Genomic DNA, 23,900 nt, shown 5'->3' with positions numbered 1-23,900 from the left:
CAACTCAGCTCCTTCCACAGTTTGGCTATTGTGGACATTGCTGCTATGACCATTGGGGTGCAGGTACCCCTTCTTTTCACTATATCTGTATCTTTGGGGCAAATACTCAGTAGTGCAAACACCAGGCTGTAGGGTAGCTCTATTTTTAACTTCTTGAGGAACCGCCATACTGTTTTCCAGAGTGGCTGCTCCAACTTTTATTCTGACCAAAGTGTAAGAGGGTTCTCCTTTCTCCACATCTTCGACAACATTTGTTGTTTCCTGTCTTGTTAATTTTAGCCATTCTAACTGGTGTAAGCTGGTATCTCATCATGGTTTTGATTTGTACTTCCCTGATGACAAGTGATGTGGAGCATTTTCTCATATATCTGCTGACCATCTGTATGTCTTCTTTGCAGAAGTGTTTGTTCATGTCTTCTGCCCGTTTCTTGACTGGATTATTTGCTTTTTGGGTGTTGAGTTTGAGAAGTTCTTTATAGACCTTGGATACCCGCCCTTTATCTAATATGTCATTTGCAAATTTCTTCTCCCATTCTGTAGGTTGCCTTTTAGTTTTGTTGACTGTTTCCATTGCTGTGCAGAAGTTTTTTATCTTGATGAAGTCCCAATAGTTCATTTTTGTCTTTGTTTCCCTTGCCTTTGGAGATGTGACTCGCAAGAAGTTGCTGTGGTTGAGGTTGAAGAGATTACTGCCTGTGTTCTTCTCTAGGATAATGATGGATTCCTATCTCAAATTTAGGTCTTTCATCCATTTTGAGTTTATCTTTTTGTATGGTATAAAAGAATGGTCCAGTTTCATTCTTCTGTGTCTGTCCAATTTTCCCAACACCATTTATTGAAGAGACTGTCTTTTTTCCATTGGATATTCTTTCCTGCTTTGTCAAAGATAAGTTGACCATAGAGTTGAGGGTCCATTTCTGGGCTGTCTACTCTGTTCCAATGATCTATGTGTCGGTTTTTGTGCCAGTACCATGCTGTCCTGATGATCACAGCTTTGTAATATAGCTTGAAGTCCAGCATTGTGATGCCACCAGCTTTGATTTTCTTTTTCAAGATTGGTTTGGCTATTTGGGGTCTTTTGTGGTTCCATACAAATTTTAGGATTGTTTGTTCCAGCTCTGTGAAAAATGTTGATGGTATTTTGATAGGGATTGCACTGAATGTGTGTATTGCTCTGGGCAGCACAGACATTTTAACAATGTCTATTCTTCCAATCCATGAGCATGGAATGTTTTTCTATCTCTTTGTGTCTTCCTCAATTTCTTTCGTAAGTGTTCTTTAGTTTTTAGAGTACAGATCCTTTACCTCTTTGGTTAGGTTTATTACTAGGTATCTTATGGGTTTTGGTGCAACTGTAAATGTAATTGATTCCTTAATTTCTCTTTCTTCAGTCACATTGTTAGTGTATAGAAATGCAACTGATTTCTGTGCATTGATTTGTATCCTGCCACGTTGCTGAATTGCTGTATGAGTTCTTTTAGGTTTTCCACATAAAGTATCATGTCATCTGTGAAGAGTGAGAGTTTGACTTCTTTGCCAGTTTGAATGCATTTTATTTCCTTTTGTTGTCTGATTGCTGAAGCTAGGACTTCTAGTACTATGTTGAATAGCAGTGGTGAGAGTGGACATCCCTGCTGTGTTCCTGACCTTAAGGAAAAAGCTCTCATTTTTTTCCCCATTGAGAATGATATTCCTTGTGGGCTTTTCATATAAGGCTTTTATGATATTGAGGTATGTTTCCTCTGTCCCTACACTATGAAGAGTTTTAATCAAGAAAGGATGCTATACTTTGTCAAATGCTTTTCTGCATCAAATGAGAGGATCATATTTTTTTTTTTATTAATATGGTGTATCACGTTGATTGATTTGGGGATATCTAACTATCCTTGCAGCCCAGGAATAAATCCCACTTGGTCGTGGTGAATAATCCTTTTAATGTACTGTTGGATCCTACGGGATAGTATCTTGGTGAGTATTTTGGCATCCACATTCATCAGGGACATTGGTCTGTAATTCTTTTTGATAAGGTCTTTGTCTGGTTTGGGGATCAAGGTAATGCTGGCCTCATAGAAAGAGTTTGGAAGTTTTCCTTCCATGTCTATTTTTTGAAACATCTTCAGAAGAATAGGTATTATTTCTTCTTTAAATATTTGGTAGAATTCTCCTGGGAAGCTATCAGCCCTGGACTCTTGTGTGTTGGAGATTTATTAAGGCTTCAATTTCCTTGCTGGATATTGGTCTTTTCAGATTTTCTATTTTTTCCTGTTTCAGTTTTGGTAGTTTATAAGTTTCCAGGAATGCATCCATTTCTTCCAGATTGCCTCATTTGTTGGCATATAGTTGTTCATAATACATTCTTATAATTGTATTTCCTTGGTGTTGGTCATGCTCTCTCCCCTTTCATTCATGATTTTATTAATTTGGGTTCTTTCTCTTTTCTTTTGGATAAATCTGGCCAAAGGTTTATCGATCTTATTAATTCTTTCAAAGAACCAGCTTCTAGTTTCGTTAATCAGTTCTGTTCTTCTGGTTTCTATTTCATTGTTTTCTGCTCTAATCTTTATCATTTCTCTTCTTTTTGGTTTAGGATTTATTTGCTGTTCTTTCTCCAGGTCCTTTAGGTGTAAGGTTAGCTTGTGTATTTGGGATTTTTCTAATTTTTTGAGAGAGGCTTGAATGACTACGTACTTCCCTCTTAGGACCACCTTTGCAGTATCCCATAAGTTTTGATCCAGTGTGTTTTCATTTTCATTGGTTTCAATGAATTGTTTAAGTTCTACTTTAATCTGGGTTGACCCATTCATTCTTTAGCAGTGTACTCTTTAACCTCCAAGTGTTTGCGTTCCTTCCAAATTTCCTCTTGTGATTGAGTTCAAGTTTCAAAGCACTGTGGTCAGAAAATATGCAGGGAATACTCTCAATCTTTTGGTATCATTTGAGACCTGATTTGTGACCCAGGACATGATCTATTCTAGAGAAAGTTCCAAGTGCACTTGAGAAGAATGAGTATTCTGTTGTTTTAGGATGGAATGTTCTGTATATATCTGTGAAGTCCATCTGGTCTAGTGTGTCATTCAAAGCCCTTGTTTCTTTGTTGATCTTCTGCTTGGATGATATGTCCTTTGCTGAGAGTGTGGTGTGCAAGTCCCCTACTATTAATGTATTATTATCAATATGTTTCTTTACTTTGGTTATTAATTGGTTTATATAATTAGCTGCTCCCATGTTGGGGGCATAAATATTTACAACTGGTAAATCTTCTTGTTGGATAGACCCTTTAAGTATGATATAGTGTCCCTCTTCAACTCTTATTACAGTCTTTGGTTTAAAATATTATTTGTCTCATATGAGGATTGCTACCCCAACCTTCTTTTAAGGACCACTAGCATGGTAAATGGTTCTCCACCCCCTCAGTTGCAGTCTGGAGGTGTCTTTAGGTCTAAAATGAGTCTCTTGTAGACAGCATATGGGTCTTGCTTTTTGATCCAATCTGATACCCTGTATTTTTTTATTGTAGCATTTAGCCCATTTACATTCAGGGTAACTATTGAAATATATGAATTTAGTGCCATTGTATTACCTGTGAAGTCTCTGTTTCTTTCTGGTCTATGTTACTCTTGGGGTTCCTCTTCATTTACAGGATCCCCCTTAATATTTCTTGCAGGGCTGGCTTGGTGGTCACATATTCTTTCAGTTTCTGCCTGTCCTGGAAGCTCTTTATCCCTCCTTCCATTCTGAATGATAGCCTTGCTGGAAAAAGAATTCTTGGCTTCATGTTCTTCTCATTTAGTACCCTGAATATATCATGCCAGCCCTTTCTGGCCTGCCAGGTTTCTGTGGATAGGTCTGATGTTAATCTGATGTTCCTCCCTCTGTAGGTAAGGAACCCCTTTGTCTCGAGCTGGTCTCAGGATTCTCTCTTTTTCTCTAAAATTTGCAAGCTTCACTATTATATGTCAGGGTGTTGATCTATTTTTATTGATTTGGGGAAGGGTCCTCTCTGCCTCTTGGACATGAATGCTTGTTTCCTTCCCCAGATTAGTGAGGTTCTCAGCTATGATTTACTCAAATATACCTTCTGCTCCCCCTTCCCTCTCAGGCACACAAATAATTCTGACATTTGTTCATTTCAAAGCATTATTAAATTCTTAAAGCCTTTCTTCATGGGCTCTGAGTTGTCTTTCTCTCTTTTCCTTTATTTTCTTCCTTTCTATCAGCCTGTCTTCTAGATCCCTTACTCTCTCTTCTGCCTCATTCACCCTAGCTGTTAGAGCATCCAATTTAGACTGCATCTCAGTTATAGCATTTTTAAGTTTGGCCTGATTAGATCTCATTTCTGCACTTAGAGATCCTCTGCTGTCTTTTATGCTTTTTTTCTAGCCCAACTATTAACTTTATAATTGCTGTGTGTTAGAAGACACTACCTCCCAAAATTGCAAAGAAAGCAAAACTTACCTATATACAAAAAATAAATTGAATAGTGAAAAAAAAGAACTAAAATGAAGCATATACCTATTAAATGTATATGTAAAAAATAAAAGTTAAAAAGCAATTTAAAAACATAAAAAATGGAAAATTTTAGACTGAAAACCAAATCGTGAGAATAAATCTCAAACTCAATATACTATTTTCCCCTGGTGCTGAAATTTTACAGTCTTGTGGGATCGGTAACCTAGTTTGCACCTGTTCTTCCAGATTATCTTCTAAGGGAGGGGATTGCTCTGCTGCTTCTCAGGTCTTTACCTGGTTGGAGTTGCACTGCCCCTTGCCAGGGGGCTATGCTCAGTGTAAGTTGGTCCTCTGTGTGGCTTTTATTCCCTGGAGGCTTTCCGCACGTCTTTAGAGGATCAGAATAAAAATGGCCATGCCCTGATCCCCAGCCCCAGAGCTAAAAGATCACAGTCTCCCCTCTTCAATAAACCTGTGGGACAAACAGTCTTCACTTTTGTGTGTGCCAGTCTCCACAGTCTCTTGCAGTGCATGCCACTGTAATCCTCCTAGTGGGTGTCCAAGGGACCTGTGTCGCTGCCCTTTGTGTGCCCAGGAACTGAGAGTGATTGTGGGCTCATGTGCATACCCTGCTCCACTGTTCCCAGGGGACTGCTGGGTATCACCCTACTGTCCTTTCCAGGGCTGCCACCCCAAGAGCTATTGCTCAGTCTTGGGTGCACCCTTTTTGCCCCTTCTGGGATGTGGCAAATGGCTGCATGTTCCAGTCCTTTTCAAAGTGCTCAGGCAGAGTGGTCACCCAACCAGCTCGGCTTGCAGTTTATGGTGACCTGGACTGAGAGTCCTCTCCTGGGCTCACTGACTATAACCAGTTTCCCCACTCTGCTGCTTGGGCACTCTACCAGTTCAGACACCCCCGTCTGTTCTGTGACTCCTGGGATCCTGACACCACAATGACCCATCTAGAATTCTGCCCTTTTCATCCCCTGAGCCCCTTGTAGACAGGGATGTCTCTCACTGGAGCAGATTTCTAACGGTTCTGATTTTGTCTTCTGGGGCTATATCACTTTCTGCTAGCTGGCTTATGGAGGCTCCCTCCCCTCTCCGTTTATCTTCCAATATCTCCCCGCACCTCCTACCTTGCAAAAAAACAGTTGCTTTTCTACTTGTAGAGTTCCAGATATATTTTCTTATATCTCAGGCTGAATTCATGGGTGTTCAGAATGGTTTGATAGACATCCAGCTAAATTCAAGGGATCAGGTGAAACAAGGTCCCCTATTCTTCTGCCCTTTTGCCACTGTGGAAGCTCTTTATATGTTCTGAATATTAGTTGCTTATCGGGTAGATGACTTGCAAATATTTTTTCCTATTCTGTGGGTTGTCTTTTCACTCTCTTATTAGTGTTCCTTGATGCACAAACTTTGTGTGTATGAAGTCTATTTATTCTGTTTTTTTTTCCTTTGTTACCTGTGCTAAGAACTCTTCATCAAATCTAACATCCACGAATATTTCCTCCTATGCTTTCTTCTAAGAGTTTTACTTTTGGTTTAGGTTTTAAGTCTTTGATCTATTTTGAATTTTTGCATATTGTGTAAGCGTCCAACTTCATTCTTTCGTAGGTAGATATCCATTTTTCTAGTAATGTTAGTTGAAAAATACTGTCCTTTCCCCATTGAATGGCCTTATATGTGAGGGTTAATTTTTGGGTCTCTATTCTATTCCAGGTCTATGTGTCTGTCCTTAGGCTAGCACCACACTGTTTTGATTACTGTAGCTTTATATTAAGTTTTAAAATCAGGTAACTGAGAATGTTCAACTTAGTTTTTCTGTTTGAAGACTATTTTGGCAATTAATAATAAAATAAAGTGCAAAGTAGAGTTTGTAAACTATATGTGTTATGTGTAAAGATTTATGCTGATGACACCCATATTTATATTTTAAGCCTGACTTATTCTGAGCTTCAGACTTAAAACTGCCTGACATCTCCACCATGATTCTCAATATTAACATACTAAAAACAGTTTTTCATCCCTTTTTTGAAATTTGCTTCTCCTGGTTTCTACATCTTAGTAAATGGCATCATACACTTTCTCTCTTTTTCTTTTTTTTACCACTGCTTCTCCTCCCATCCTCTCCTGTCCCATATCCTATCTCTCAGCAAGTCCTGTTGGCTTTTTCTTCCAAACATATCCCCAATCTGACCACCCCATCCTCATTACCCTAGTCCAACTTGCAGTCATCATATTTCCCTTAACTCCCTGCCCCAATCCATTCTCTTTACAGAAGTCAGGAAGTCTGAGAAAAGATGAATTCTGGAGTCTTACCTTTAAGACGGTGGTCCAAGTATTCTAGGACTAATTTAAACATTTGAATTAATGCAAGAATTAAAGATCCAAATGCTAGGGATCCTGTGTGATATCTGGGCAAAGATAAAATGAGAATCAAAGTCAAAATATCTTTACTACTAACTAAAAGGATGCTAAACAATTTTAATAGGTAAAAAGGATCTGCAGAAGGATAGGGAAGAGTTTATTACACATTCTTATTCAGGTTGATAAAGGTCTTCTTAGAGGATTTTATATGATATACATCTGTATTGTCCTTCATCTACAAAAATGATACCAAAAACCTGTCATCATAAAATACAATGTTTGGGCTAAGCAATGGAGAGAAGTCAAGTTAATTCTTAATTTTTATTTTGGTTCCCTCCCCTATTACCTGTCTTCAGCAACCTATGGCTTTTAGAAGGATGTTGGCCTGGGTAGGGACTGTAAAATTGTGGCTATAAAACCAAACATAGCCAATGGACATCCATGAATCTTAAATCATACCTTTGACCTCATTTGTATTTTGCCACTTGAATTATATAAGCATAAGATTGAATTATAAGCACACTAAACATAACTGGGAAGACAGATGTAGGATTCCATGTGGAACTTACCGTATGGCTCGTCCAAATGCAGTAAAAACTGGATACTGTGGAATGTCATCAGGTTTTTTCAAGGCCCAGTAATAAGAAGCAAAGGCACCAGCAAGGGCACACTGACCCAGTGCAATGATGAAGTTTATAAGCCAGAGAAAGACAAATAGGTTGAACATCTGGAAGGTAGGGACATACTGATGGTATAGGCTCTTTCCACCATAGAAAGCAAAGTTACACTGAGCCCCAGGGCAAACTCTGGCAATTTCAGTTGTATTAAAAATCTGCACTCAAAAAAAATACAGATAATATAGTATGAAATGCCATTCCAAGATAACACATTCCCTGCCTTGTCTTCTTGTGTAACCCCCCAAATGCATGTCCTACTCTTTTCACATTAACTTCTGCAGTCAGTCCTATTTTCTTTTTTGAATATATAGTTGTTTTTTTTTAAGATTTGAGAGTGAGCGAGCATGAGACAAAGCATGATCACAAGTGGGGAGGAAGGGGAGAGGGAGAAGCAGACTCCCCGCTGAGCAGGGAGCCCAACAAGGGGCTTGATCCTAGGACCCTAGAATCATGACCTGAGCCAAAGGCAGATGCTTAATCCACTGAGCCAACCAGGTGCCTCTGTTATTCCTATTTTCTATCCCATCACTTTATATTATTCCTTAATGAGCACTGTAAAGTATTTCATTTTCTATCATATGGTCACCACTCTGCATCCACTAAAATTTCACATTTATTACTGTTGTTGTTGACCATTCCTGCTTCTTCCATGGGCTCAGGAAATAATAGTGCTTTGTCTCTATTCTGCCTACCATTTCAGGGCTCTCCTGCTAACACCTGACCCACCCTTCCCTTCTTAACAGTGGTCCCCATTAAGGTCTCTATTTCTGAATGATTTTTACAACTGCTAGGTGAAATGTAGTAGAGTTCTGTATTGAAGTAAGTAAAAGAGAGAGAGTTTCTTTGACTTACCTCTGGGTTACAGGTTGTATTTTCATGTTTACATGTCCTTTCTGGGGATATGACTTTGTATATAGGTACCCCCGATGTAGCCAAGTAACTGGGTTAACCTATTAAGGATAAATTATTCCAACTGGTAGATAGAAAGTAGATGGACAAGAAAATAATGTAAATAACTCAAAAGCCTGCAGTGAGATTAACTTCAAAAAACTTCTAATCCTTTAATTCATACATTTATTCAGACCGGGAATAATATAACATGGGTCAGCTACACTGAGTGGCCCCTTAACAGTAGAATACAAAGGAATTTTCTTAGGTTATTGCAAAGAAGAAGTACCATATGTGAAGACAAAACAAAATCTACCATATGACCTATCTGGGGGGAAATTCAATCAGCAGACAAAGATTTTTAGAGCTTAGCAAAAAAAAAAAAAAAAAAAAAAAAACCTTTAGGATGTTCTGAGTCTTCCTAGGATGGAAAGCATTGGACACAAACTCTTGGTTCTTAAATAGTAGTGTGGACCTGAGGTTTAAAGATGTCAATTACCAAAGGATACATTGCTGTCACTGCCCAGTAGGCAATACAGATGGAGAGGAAAATGAAAGTTAAAACTGGATAAATTAATGTAGTAGGGAGGTATCCAATGGCTCTGAAATAAAGCAAATAGTTGAAAATCAAGATGATTCAGATATAATTTCTCAATTAAATCTTCATCTGTTAAAACCAGAAATAAGCTTTAAAATGAATCCATTCTAAGAATGGTGGTAATAACCATTGACTCTTTTATGCTGATCATTCTGGCATTTTCTTAAAAAAATTAAAATTTTTAATTGGCTTTTAAATTTTACTTAAATGTTATTTGTTTTTAGTAATTAGAGGCCTTATTTTAATGTTCATATTGGATTCCTGTCAAAAGTTCCCCAAAGTTCCCCCAAGTTTCCATATGACTCAAAGATTTGATACCCTAAACCTTCTCCTCTTTGGTTATTTCTGTATGACTCATAAAGATTTGATACATTATAATCATAGTTCTTCCTTTTGTTTAGATTCTTAGACTCTCAAAATTGGAGAGGACCTTGAGATCATCTGATCAAATGTGAGAATCCCTTCCTAATTCAGGAATCCCTTCTATGTTATCTTTTAAATATGTTCATTAGTTTCTGGTGACCATATGGAGTGATAAAAACTTACTTTTGTATGACAATGCTTATTCTATTCTCTTAATACCCAAAATATTAGAAAGTTCTTCCTTATCAGCTAGCCTGTTACTCATATCCACTACCTTTTGGAGAAAAAATGATCACCTTTTCCATATAGCAGCCCTTCAAGGAACTCCTTATTCTTTCATACTCCAGTATAATCATTCCTTTAATATTTCCTCATAAGTCATGGTGTCTGAAATGTTCACCATCCTAGTTGCCCTGTTCCTACTTTTGAATAATCTTTTCAGCATATGACACTGGAAACCCAGTACTGTTTGATATAACCACTAAGAACTATGATGGAACTATTTCCACTCCTAATGCAATGCATTGGCATATCTTAGATGCTTTTTGCATTTGTTACCTTGTTCACCACACTATTTAAGCTAAGTTCTCTTTCTCCAGATACTGCTATTAAGCAAAACACTGAGCATCTCTATGTTTACCCTGTATCTCATACCAATTTATTCCAGCTCTTATTTCCCTTGAAAAAAACTATCAACATGTCACAGTTGTATTGGCCCTTTCTCACACACACACACACACACACACACACACACACACACACACACACACGTGTAACAGTGGGGAAAGTTACAATGAATTGTACAATATATTATTTAAGAAAATAAACCCAGCAAATGAGGAGTTTTCAGTGGCTAATGACAGTGTTTCAGTTATGGGTAAGAGAGAGAGTTTAACAAACTGCTTGTTAACTATTTAAACCAATGGATTCAAGTGGCACCCTTATTATAGATGACAATTTTGTTAAAATAATCCTTACAGACTATTTAAAATAATTTGGTCTTTGGTCATTAATAACTTAGTTTTTCATCATTCTAAATAGAATGCATGGTCTGTTGGCTTTATAGTAATGCTTTTCTTGTTTCTTCCATGCATTATTCAAAAGTTTAAAGTATTACCCTCAAGTGACCTTTGGAATAGTTTAGAAACTGTAGGTATCATTATCTCCCAGCATGAATTTTAGTGTTTATTTTGTAGCATTTTTTAACAAAAATGGTTCTGGGTATAAAGTGTTCTGAATTAAGAGCTGTAGATAGAAAATGTATAGTCTGGTGTTCCTAGGATCAATTATTCTGTCTATTAGCAAATTTTGTCACTCATATAGAAATGGTAATAGCACATAATTGACTTTATAGAATTATGGTGATTTAAAGTTTTGCAAATGATCTCAACCATCAATATTAACATATGATTCAGCAGGGGAATAATATATAATACAAGTTATTACTTTTACATAGCACTTTATCACTTACTTTCACATGTTATTCTAACATACATTTGGTATTCAAAAAGTGTTAATACATACACTACACAGGTTTCAGCCTTAGTTCATCCTATGATAATTGAGGTCTGGGGATACTGAGGGATTTGTTAGCATGACCTTTCTAATAAGTCATCAAGTCTGAACTTCAGTCTTCTTGAAAGGAAAGATTTGTTTAACAAGTCTTAAAGGGGAAGTCTATCTACACAATAGGCAGTGGCTGATTTGAGTGACTGATATACATTATGTGAGTTTCTCCATCAGGGACTTACTTGCTCCCTTCCTTCAGCAGGGCAATGGAGATGCGGATTCGTTCCCTGAGGAAGATCAGCATGAGGATGATAAACACTTCAAGAAGGCAGAGTATTATCACTTTAAACAGGAAAAAAGAATTAGTGTGTGATACAAATCAACCCAAAAAACAAACTTTCTGCAAAAATTTAGGACTGAGTTTCATGACTTTTTCTGCCAATTCTGACACTCCATAATTTAAGCAGTGCTACCTCTCCCAAAATGCTAATCTTAGAAATTCATTTCCAAAATCTCCAAGAAATGCTAAGAAATCTAGATTAAAACATTTAGCTAGAGTTTGAGCAACTCAATTGGTCAGGCTTCATTTTTATCTATAGAAATATTTCACACCATTTGTAGAAATGAGAGAAGGAAGGTCTGCTGTATGTAGGCAGCTCTATTTCAGATGTTTTCACTTTCACTTCATTGAGTAAGAGAATCATTACAGAAGAAACTCTTTGAACTGTCCACCCTGGGCATCACAATGCCTCTTCATTAATTGACCTTGCTGACTGACAGGGCAGGCTCTTGGCTGCCATATTTTTATTTTGTGACTCTACCCATCATGGCTACCATTGATGGAATCAGGATGTAAACCCAACCCCATTTGTCTAATAAAGGTCTCAGGATTAGAACTAAGGGAGTCTACTTCAGTTTTGAATTGAAGTTTGTGGACCTCTTGAACTTCGAGTTATATAAACTTAATGAACTATGTCACCTTTATGTGAAATAAGTGAATTTGCAAAGACAGAATAATGTGTATGTATATTAAAGAAACACAGCAGAGAGGCAATCTTGAGTTCTTTTGGCTTTCTGTTTCCTGGATCCAAGTACACCTGAAAGTCCAGCTGCTTTTCTGCTTTTCTGAGTTTGGTGAGACGCTTCTATATTCTTAGAAGTACCAATGCCTTGCACCCAGCTTGTTCCAATTTTCTTTTCTTTTTGGCTACCTTCAGTTAGTTTCTTTTTACTTTAAACCAAATGGTCCTAATTACTATATTTCATCAATTCAAAGACACATCTTTAATTTAGTTATAAATTTTCACGAAAAATAAAATCCTACATTAAATGTCTTTTCATTGATGATATGATGCATCCTGACTTCAGATATGTTAAAAAGTGAAAAGTTTGGATCTTAAAATTAAGGAAATATAGCACTGCTAATCATAGAATCTGAAATTATAGAAGAAACTTAATGGGAATTTAAGTTCCCACCTGCAAAAGAATCTGCTCTATTACCTCCTTTGCTAGACAGTTATTCTGCTCATGTCTGAGCACTTTAAGTGATAGGACACTCATTATTTCATTTGATTGTTACACCACTAAGATTCTGATGTCACAGCACATATCAGTTAACATCTCCTAGTAGAAATCAGTTAACCCAGAGATGTGAGAGGATCTTACATCTTACATCTTCTTTTAAATTATGTATGTATGTATGTATGTATGTTGTCATGAATATTTGATTCTCTTAAAACAAACTGAGTCCAAAATTATGGGGTATAGCCATATTAAGCTAAAATCATTATCTTCAGACAAACCTAAGAAAATGAGATATACCAAGAATCACTTTATATTCTGAAATTGCATTGATAAACAACATTGCATATGAAGCTTATACCTTTACAAAATTGCATATCCAAAAGGATTAGAGAAATTTTATTGTCCTTTGAATTTATGTACTATATTCCTTTCTTGTGTTTGAGTAAGAGCGAACAATGGAAATCTATTTTTTGAGACCCTGTGGAGAAGCTGGTATAACTAACTTTTCAGAGGAGGAGACTGGGATAACTAAGAGCAGAAATGAGATTGGAACCATCTCCTAACACAATCTGAGACTCATAAAAATGATAGTTTTTATATGTATAACTCTGCTTATTTTCAGTGTTTCCATCAATGAGTATAATTTCACATTATGCCCTTTTCTCTGATACCTAGAATTTTGTCCAAACACAGAGCAAGTAATCAATTAAAGTCCAATAAATGGGTTGTGAAAGTGGGGGCTCATTTGAAGAACGATTGGTACTGCTAGACTTGAAAATAAAAGCAAACTCTGTATCTTCCTCAAAGGACATCATTTAACTTCTCCAGTGGCGGATTCTGATCATGTCAATAATTTCCTTGAAAGCCCTTAAGAGACAGTAGTGGAATGACCACAGAACCTGTAATTAAGATCCACCTGAGAATAAAACTAGAGGTTTCAATACATAATGATGAGATTCATCATCTTTAGACATGATAGATAATTGCAAGTGGATTGCTGAGAAGGTATGGAATCACTCAAATTCAGGAAAAATGATGAGGATACAAGTCCCAAGATGCCTGATTTTTATAATTAAAAAGAAATGGCTACAAATGAAATCATCTTTCTGCAAATTATTTGAAAAAAAATTGTTATATGAAGGGAACTAATCTGCATGTGAGCTGGAAGTGGGAAGGCAAAGAACAAGGATGTGGCATTTTGATCCAGCACTGCCCAAGGAAAAGAGAAAGACTGAATGTGGCGGACAAAAGGAATCTGGGGGGCGGGGCTTCTGTGCAGGGCTAGGTCATCAAGCTTGCCAAGAACCTATAGAATAAAATCTCTCAAAGCAAAGCCCTTTGCTAAAAAGGCTACTCATTATTAATTTTGATCCCCACATGCCTTGATTCCAGGAAAGCAGTGTCCTAGATGGAATAGGTCAGCATTCTGGTCAGGAAGGGTATCCTAGTAGTATAAACAACTAAAATGGCACACTGGTTACATAACATGAGCCTGTCCTTGAAAGCCTGATGACTTGTGGGGAAGTGACAAAACCAAGTTTTCACATTTATGGAGATGGGACCCAAACTTGGACCCATGATGCCCCCATCAAGATACTGTTCACCCCCGAGGCTACCTCTGGGCTTCTTACCAGGCCTCCTCGAACCTGCCTTGTTTGGCTCTCTAACTTAAACAATATGAAGAATTTTCTTTAAAGCAACATGTAATTAGAGATTATTTTTAAATCTTGATTAAAGAACATGAAATGGGAGGAATGTTATAATAAAACCATTTTAGGAATATAAAATTAAAGCTATCTCTGAAATCATCTTGCTTGAAAAATTCTGTTAATATTACCCTTAACTAATTCAATAATCTGAATAAACATTTCAAAATGTAAATTTATTTTATTACTCATTATTCCAATTCCTGTAATAGTTTAAAAGTGTTGTTATGAAAAAAACTGGTCTTTCTTTTTCCGTTTTTAAAACAAGTTTGAAAAATCAAAGTTTTTTCCTTTTAAAACACCTTTCTTGGATATCAAGTTAATGGCTATAAACATCCACATCCAAATCATTTTAAGGTGAAGGCAAATAGCATGACATCATTGTAAAGTACTATTTTCTTAGATTATATAATAAATTCCCCTCAATGACTTTGCCATTTACTGTAGCTATTAAGATTATAGACACATTTACTTTAATGACATTAGTGATAAATGTATTTAACAGGTTACACCAACCCAAGATTTCCTTTAGACAAAGATTCTCTTTCATTATTTAACAAAACCAGTTTTTAAAATCCACTCACTAAATGCAAACCATGTTTGTTTCAGTTGGAAGTACATGCTTATATCAGTCTGAAACCCGATGTCATATATAGTTAAGTGAGAATTTGGCCGTCCCTGAAGATTGCTATGTTCCTGGTAACAGTGCCATATTCCTTGAAAAGAAAAGAAAAACAGACTAATGTAAAATGCTATTTCCTGAAATATAAGCTATACACTTAAACATATTTACATAAAATTGAACAGCATGGTCATTTCTACAAAGGCAAGATTCATATTTACATAGTAAACATTTTATATGGATCTAATATTCTAAATGTACTATATATTCAAAATAAATGTTATCAGTATTTGCCTGGCTGACTATGGCAACATCTGGCTTTAAATGTCCTTTTGACTAGAAACAACCTCAATGTCCATCAATAGGGACTAGCTAAATAAATTATGGTATATTTGTACAGTAGAATACTAGCTTTTCATATAAAGAAGAGAAAGTGTACTGATATTCAATGATCACTAAGCTATTTTGGTAAGTGAAAAAAAGTACAAAATGACATAAAAAGTGTGCTATAATTCACATAAGATGATCTTTATATATATTATATACACAAAGTATCTCTGAAAGGATACACAGTAATGTATTTTTTACTTCCAGGGAAGGAAACTTACCAACCAAGGAATAGAACAAGAAGGAAATTTCACTGTATAGACTTTATACCTTTTGAAATTTGAAGCACACAAATATACAATCAATTTAAAAAGCAAATTTGTAAAAATCATTTAAGTTGAAAAAATGATTTTGAATTTAAAAAGTTTTTTGGTGAAGTCATGTCTTGATGGAATTACCTAATGCATATTCTTATCAAAGATTGTTTCCCAGCAAAGTAAATATGGATTAACCAATTCCCTATGACACTACATTTCAGACTGTATAATGATTTTTTTTAAAGATTTATTTATGAGAGAGAGAGAGGGAGGGCGGAGAGAACAAGTGGTGCGAGAGGCAGAGGGAGAGAGAGAATCCCAAGCAGACTCCCTGCTGAACGAGAGAGCCTGATACAGAGCTCAATCTCACGACCATGAGATCATGACCTAAGGAGAAATCAAGAGTCGGATGCTTAACTGACTGAGCCACGCAGGTGCCTGTTAGACTGCTTAATGACTTTTTACATGATCTAGACAAAGTAAAAAAAAAAAAAAAATAGAGTTAAGAAGTTTATTTTTATGAGCAATGAGTCTGGATTAGATACACTGGCAATGTTCTAGTAATAATGAGAAAAACTGCTTTTTAAACCCCAACTATAAGCTAACAGTTTTTTTTTCTAGATAAAGGTAAGAGAGTGAGGTCCATGGAGAGAGGCAAGACTAGACTAGAAGGGACATTTGTTTCTCAAAGAGACGTAAGACAAATCTCTTTCAGGTCCTTCTTTCCCAGTGTATTTTTAAAAATGCTTTGGGGGCGCACCTGGGTGGTTCAGTCAGTTAAGGGCCAACTCTTGATGTCAGCTCAGGTCATGATCTCAGGGTCCTGGGATCGAGCCTGCACTGGGCTCCATGCTCTGCAGGGAGTTTGCTTGAGGATTCTCTCTCTGTCCCTCTGCCCCTCCCTCCACTCATACTCTCTCTCTAAAATAAATAAGTAAATCTTTAAAAAAACAAAAATGCTTTTGGCATATTTGATACATACAAAATTATATGTAATAACAGATTTAAGTTTTAAAACATAGAGTCAAATCAACACATATGGATGCATCACCTAGTTTAAGATTTTATGATCTTAAGTTTGCTCTAATTAAGCAAAATAAAACTTTTTCTTTTTTCTTTTATCATACCTCCCTGCCTCTCTCCACCAAAGAATAATTATTCTGAATTTTGTGCCTATTAGTCTCTTATTTTAACAAAGATTTGTTGAAATCTCCCCTAAGGGACATTCATAACTCATACAAGTTTTTTCTATGATTTATCCTTATTGTTCTATGAATTTTGAATCTACTTTATTAGATGCATATATGTTTAGAATTGGTATATCTTTTAAGCAAATTAAATCCCTTATAGCTCTAGTAATGCTTTTTATTTTAAAATGTTTTATCTGACTAATATGGCAACTGCAGCTTTCTTTTGGTTAAAGATTCTAAATAAATTTATACCCCTTTCCCCAGTTTCTTCCACCAACCCCCCCCCACCTCTGGCAACTACTCATCTGTTCTCTGTATTTATGAGCTTGGCTTTTTAATTTTGTATTCTTAATTTTTAATTGAAATATAGTTAGCATACAATATAATATTTGTATAACAGTGATTTGACAATTTTATACATTACAAAACACTCGCTAGGGAAGGTATAGTTACCATCTGTCATCGTATAAAATTATTATAATATTATTGACTATATTACCTATGCTGTACTTTGTATCACCATGACTTGTTTTATAACTGGAAGTTTGTACCTCTCAATCTCCCCACTCCCCACCCCTCTGGCAACCATCAATTTGTTCTCTATATTTATGGGTCTGTTTCTGTGCTTGTTTTTTAGATTCCACATATAAGTAAAATCATATGGTATTTTCCTTTGACTTACTTCATTTAGCATAATACTCTATAGATTCATGTTGTCATAAATGGCAAGGTTTCATCCTTTTTAATCCATTTTTTATCAATGTCTTTATCCATTCATCCACTGATGGTTGTTTCCATATCTTGGCTATTATAAATAAGGCTGCAATGAACATGGGGGTGCATATATCTTTTTGAGTTAGTGTTTTCATTTTCTTCGGGTAAATACCCAAAAGTGGACTTGTTGAATCAGATGGTATTTCTATTTTTAATTTTTTGAGGAACCTCCATACTGTTTTCCATAGTGGCCGAATCAATTTACATTCCTACCAACTGTGCACAAGGGTTCATTTCTCTCTATATCCTTGCCAACACTTAATTCTTGTCTTTTTCATAATAGGCATTCTAACAGCTGTGAAGTGCTCTCAGAATGTGGTTTTGATATGCATTTCCCTGATGAATAGTGATGCTGAGTACCCTTCATGTAACTGTTGGTCATCTGTAGGTTTTCTTTGAGAAAATGTCTATTCAGATTTTCTGCCCATTTTTAAGTTGGGTAGTTTGATTTTTTAAATTTTACCCTTTTTGCTACTAAATTGTGTGAATTATTTATATTAGCTCCTTATCAGATATCTGATTTACAAATATTTTCTCCTACCAAATAGGTTGTCTTTTCATTTTGTTGAGGGATTTCTTTGCTGTTCAGAAGCTTTGTAGATTATGTAGTTCCACTTATTTATTTTTTATTTTATTACTTGTGATTTTTAGGTCATATTAAAAAAAATCATTGCCAAGAACTATATCAAGGAGCTTGAAACTCCTTGAAAACATACTGCTTATGTTTTCTTCTAAGGGGTTTTATGGTTTCAGGTCTTACATTCAAGTATTTAATCCATTTTGAGTTAATTTTTGTGTATGCTGTAAGATAGTGGTCCAGTTTCATTCTTCTGTGTGTGCCTGTCCGGTTATCCCAACACAATTTATTGAAGAGACTGTCCTTTCCATTGTATATCTTGGCTCCTCTGTCATAAATTGATATGAGTGGGTTTATTTTTGGGCTCTCTATTCCGTTCCATTGATCTATGTGTCTGTTTTTATGCCAATACCATACAGTTTTAATTACCATAGCTTTGTAATATAGTTTGAAATCAGGGCATATGATACCTCCAGTTTTGTTCTCTTTCTCAAGATTGCTTTGGCTTTTTGGTTTTGTGGGGGTTTATTTGTAGTTCCATACAAATTTTAGGATTATCTGTTCTACTTATTTTAAAAGTGAAATTTGAATTTTGATAGGGATTGCACTGAATCTGTAGATTATCTTGGGTAATAGATTTTAACTATATTTTTCTCCCAATCCATGAGCACAGAATATCTTTCCATTTATTTGTGTCTTCTCCAATCTCTTTTATTAATGTCTTGTAGTTTTCAATACACAGGACTTTCACCTCCTTTGTTAAATTTATTCCTAGTTATTTTATTCTTCTGATGCAACTGTAAATGGGATTATAAATGGATCGACCACCCAGACAGAAAATCAGTAAGGAAACAGCAGCTTTAAACAACATATTAAACCAGGACTTAACAGATGTATATAGAACATTCCATTCAAAAACAACAGAATACACATTCTTCTCAAGTGCACATGAAGTATTTTCAAGGACAGATCATATGTTAGGCCACAAAACAAGTCTAAATAAATTTAAGAGAACTGAAATCATATCGAGTATCTTCTTTGACCACAATAGATGAAACTAGAAATTAATTACATGAGGAAAACTGGAAAATTCACAAATATGTGGAAATTAAACAACATGTTACTGAACAACCAATAGGTCAAAGAAGAAATCAAAAGGGAAATACCTTGAACAAATGAAAATGGAAATATACCAAAATTTGTGGTACACAGTAAAAGTAGTTCATAAGGGCACAGGTTTACTTCAAGAAACAAGAAAAGTCTCAAAAAAACAATCTAACTTTATACCTCCCTTGAGGTATAAAGAAAAGAACAAATGAAAGCCAAAGTTAGAAAGAAGGAAATAACAAAGATTAGAGCAGAAATAAATGAGATAGAGACTAAGAAAACAATACAGAAGATCAATGAGACTAAGAGCTAGTTCTTTGGGAAAAAAAAAAAAAAACGGACAAGTGTTTAGCTAGACTCACCAAGAAAGAGAGGACTCAAAATCAGAAATGAAAGAGGAGAGGTTACAACTGATACTACAGAAATACAAAGGATCATAAAAGACTACAGTCAATCCTTAAACAACAGGGGGGTTAGGGGTGCCTACACCAAACACAGTCAAAAACCCATATATAAATTTTGACTCCCCAAAATCTTACCTATTAATAGCCAACTACTGACCAGAAGCCTTACTGATACCACAAGCAGTTCATTAACACTTAACATTAACACTTAGTATGCTATATGTATTATGTACTCTTATAATACAGTAAACTACAGAAAATATTAAGAAAATCATAAGAAAAAGAAAACTCATTTACAGTACTGTATTTATTTATTTAAATTTTATTTTATTATGTTATGTTAGGCACCATACAATACATGATTAGTTTTTGATGTAGTGATCCACCCTTCATTGTTTTTGTATAACACCCAGTGCTCCATGCAGTACGTGCCCTCCTTAATACCCATCTTAATACACAGGCTAAACCATCCCCCCAACCCCATCCCCTCTAAAACCCTCAGTTTGTTTCCCAGAGTCCATAGTCTCTCCTGGTTCATCTCTCCCTCTGATTCCTCCCCCCCCTTCATTTTTCCCTTCCTTCTCCTAATGTCCTCCGTGCTATTCTTTATGTTCTACAAATAAGTGAAACCAGATGATAATTGACTTTCTCTGCTTGACTTATTTCACTTAGCTTAATTTCCTCCAGTCCCATCCATGTTGATGTAAAAGTTGGGTATTCATCCTTTCTGATGGCTGAGTAATATTCCATTGTATATATGGACCACATCTTTATGCATTCGTCTGTGGAAGGGCATCTCGGCTCTCCACAGTTTGGCTATTGCGGACTTGCTGCTATGAACACTGGGGTGCATATGGCCTTTCTTTTCACTACATCTGTGTGTTTGGGGTAAATACCCAGTAGTGCAATTGCTGGGTCATAGGGAAGTTCTATTTTTAATTTTTTCAGGCTCCTCCACACTGTTTTCCAAAGTGGTTGAACCAATGCATTCCCACCAACAATGTAAGAGGGTTCCCCTTTCTCCACAACCTCTCCAACATTCATTGTTTCTTGCCTTGTCAATTTTTGTCATTCTAACTGGTGTAAGGCGGTATCTCAATGTGGTTTTGATTTGAATTTCCCTGATGGCTAATGATGATGAACATTTTTTCATGTGTCTGTTAGCCATTTGTATGTCTTCTTTGGAGAAGTGTCTGTTCATGTCTTCTGCCCATTTTTTGACTTATTTGTTTTTGGGGTGTTGAGTTTGAGAAGTTCTTTATAGATCTTGGATACCAGCCCTTTATCTGTAGGGTCATTTGCAAATATCTTCTCCCATTCTGTGGGTTGCCTCTTTGTTGACTGTTTCATTTGCTGTGCAGAAGCTTTTTATCTTGATGAGATCACAAAAGTTCATTTTTGCTTTTGTTTCACTAGCCTTTGGAGATGTATACTGAAAGAGATTGCTGTGGCCAATGTCAAAGAGGTTACTGCCTATGTTCTCCTCTAGGATTTTGATGGATTCCTGTTTCACATTGAGGTCTTTCATCCATTTTCAGTTTATCTTTGTGTCTAGTGTTAGAGAATGGTTGAGTTTCATTCTTCGGTATATAGCTGTCCAATTTTCCCAGCACCATTTATTGAAGAGACTCTCTTTTTTCCATTGCACATTTTTTCCTGCTTTGTTGAAGATTATTTGACCATAGAGTTGAGGGTCCATATCTGGGCTCTCTATTCTGTTCCATTGGTGTGTAAGTCTGTTTTTATGCCAGTACCATGCTGTCTTGGTGATCACTGCTTTGTAATATAGCTTGAAATCAGGCAATGTGATGCCCCCTAGCTTTATTTTTCCTTTTCAACATTTCCTTGGCGATTTGGGGTCTTTTCTGATTCCATACAAATTTTAGGATTGTTTGTTCCAGCACTTTGAAAAATGTCATTGGAATTTTGATCGGAATGGCGTTGAGGTATAGATTGCTCTGGGTAGCATAGACATTTTAACAATGTTTATTCTTTCAATCCGTGAGCATGGAATGTTTTTCCATCTTTTTGTGTCTTCTTCAATTTCTTTCTGTAGTGTTCTGTAGTTCCTAGAGTATAGATCCTTTACCTCTTTGGTTAGGTTTATTCTGAGGTATCTTATGGTTTTTGGTGCTATTGTAAATGGAATCATTTCTCTAATTTCTCTTTCTATAGTTGCATTGTTAGTGTATAAGAAAGCAACTGATTTCTGTGCATTGATTTTGTATCCTGCCACATTACTGAATTTCTGTATGAGTTCTAGTAATTTGGGGGTGGAGTCTTTTGGGTTTTCCACATAAAGTATCATGTCATCTGCAGAGAGAGAGTTTGACTTCTTCTTTGCCAATTTGAATTCCTTTTAGTTTTTGTTGTCTGATTGCTGTTGCTAGGACTTCTAGTACTATGTTGAACAATAGTGGTGAGAGTGGGCATCCTTGTCGTGCTCCTGATCTAAAGAGAAAGGCTCTCAGCTTTTCCCCATTGAGGATGATATTCACTGTGGGTTTTTCATAGATGGATTTTATGAACTTGAGGAATGTTCCCTCTATCCCTATACTCTGACGAGTTTTAATCAGGAAAAGATGCTGTATTTTGTCAAATGCTTTTTCTGCATCAATTGAGAGGACCGTATGGTTCTTCTCTCTCCTCTTATTAATGGGTTCTATCACATTGATTAGCGAATGTTGAACCACCCTTGCATCCTGGGGATCAATCCCACTTGGTCGTAGTGGATGATCCTTTTAATGTATTATTGGATTCTATTAGCTAAGATTTTGTTGAGGATTTTTGAATCCATATTCATCAGGGATATCAGTCTGAAATTCTCCTTTTTGATGGGGTCTTTGCCTGGTTTGGGGATTAAGGTAATGCTGGCCTCATAGAATGAGTCTGGAAGATTTCCTTCTGTTTCTTTTTGAAACAGCTTCAGGAAAATAGGTATTATTTCTTATTTGAATGTTTGGTAGAATTCCCCAGGGAATCCATCAGGCCCCGGACTTTTGTTTTTTGGAGGTTTTTGATCACTGCTTCAATCTCGTTACTGGTTATTGGCCTATTCAGGTTGTCAATTTCTTCCTGTTTCAGTCTTAGGAGATTATAGGCTTCCAGGAAGGCATCCATTTCATCCAGGTTGCTCAATTTATTGGCATAGAGTTGTTGATAATAATTTCTAATAATTGTTTCTATTTCCTTGGTGTTAGTCATGCTCTCTCCCCCTTCATTCATAATTTTATTAATTTGGGTCCTTTCTCTTTTCTTTTGGATAAGCCTGGCCAGTGGTTTATCGGTCTTATTAATTCTTTCAAAGGACCAGCTTCTAGTTTCATTGATCTCATCTACTGTTTCTGGTTTCTAATTCATTGATCTCTGCTCTAATCTTAATTATTTCTCTTCTAATGCGTGGCTTAGGCATTGTTTGTTGCTTTTTTCTCTAGTTCTTGAAGATGTAAAGTTAGTTGGTGATTTTGGGATTTTTCTATTTTGAGTGAGGTTTGGATGGCTATGTATTTCCCCCTTAGGACCATATTTGCAGTATCCCATAGGTGTTGGACCAATATGTTTTCATTCTCATTCTCATTGGTTTCCATGAATAGTTTAAGTTCTTCTTTGATTTCCTGGTTGACTCAAACCTGGTTGATTCTTGAACAGAGTGGTCTTTAAATTCCAAGTGTTTGAATTTCTTCCAAATTTTTTCCTGTGATTGAGGTCCAGTTTTAAAGCATTATGGTCTGAGAATATGCAGGGAATAATCTCAGTCTTTTGGTATTGGTTGAGACCTGATTTGTGACCCAGTATGTGGTCTATTCTGGAGAAAGTTCCATGTGCGCTCGAGAAGAATGAGCATTCTGTTGTTTTAGGATGGAATGTTCTGTATATATCTATGAGGTCCATCTGGTCCAGTGTGTCATTCAAAGCTCTTGTTTCTTTGTTGATTTTCTGCTTAGATGATCTATCTATTGCTGAGAGTGGAGTATTGAGGTCTCCTACAATTAACGTATTGTTATCAATATGACTCTTTATTTTGGTTAACAGTTGGCTTAAGTAGATGGCTGTTCCCATGTTGGGGGCATAGATATTTACAACTGTTAGATCTTTTTGTTGGATAGACCCTTTAAGAATCATATAGTGTCCTTCTATGTCTCTAACTACAGTCTCTAGAGTTAAATCTGGTAAATATAGATTTATAATATATAAATATAAATATAATATAAATATAGTTAAATCTGTCTGATATAAGAATTGCTACCCCAGCTTTCTTTTGAGGTCCGTTGGCATGGAAGATGGATCTCCATCCCTTCACTTTCAGTCTGGATGTATTTTTAGGTTCAAAATGAGTCTCTTGTAGACAGCATATGGATGGGTCCTGTTTTTGTATCCAATCTGCCACCCTGTGCCATTTTATGGGAGCATTTAGGCCGTTCATGTTGAGAGTGATTATTGAAAGATATGAATTTATTGTCATCATGTTGCCTGTGAAGACCTTGTTTTTATAGAT

At 36.1% G+C, this 23,900-nt stretch overlaps 1 protein-coding gene across 1 annotated transcript in view; it reads right to left on the bottom strand.

Moving 5' to 3' along the window:
- Positions 1–23,900, bottom strand: part of SLC44A5 (solute carrier family 44 member 5) — a 284,363-nt gene that overhangs the window by 18,091 nt on the left and 242,372 nt on the right. The window contains exons 13-18 of the mRNA XM_088022845.1: positions 14,672–14,803; positions 11,100–11,199; positions 8,897–8,989; positions 8,352–8,439; positions 7,392–7,654; positions 6,775–6,869 (exon numbers count right to left, since the gene is read on the bottom strand). Coding sequence (XP_087878971.1) covers positions 6,775–6,869; positions 7,392–7,654; positions 8,352–8,439; positions 8,897–8,989; positions 11,100–11,199; positions 14,672–14,803 — 771 coding nt within the window. The remainder of the gene's footprint in view (positions 1–6,774; positions 6,870–7,391; positions 7,655–8,351; positions 8,440–8,896; positions 8,990–11,099; positions 11,200–14,671; positions 14,804–23,900) is intronic.

This window comes from Eumetopias jubatus, unplaced genomic scaffold (assembly GCF_037043125.1).
Source record: "Eumetopias jubatus isolate StellerSeaLion01/CBP00866 unplaced genomic scaffold, mEumJub1_p1.0 scaffold_4, whole genome shotgun sequence".
In the NCBI taxonomy this organism is placed as follows: Eukaryota; Metazoa; Chordata; class Mammalia; order Carnivora; family Otariidae; genus Eumetopias; species Eumetopias jubatus.
Note: the sequence above shows the minus strand (reverse complement) of the source record. Positions and strands in the feature narration are given on the sequence as shown.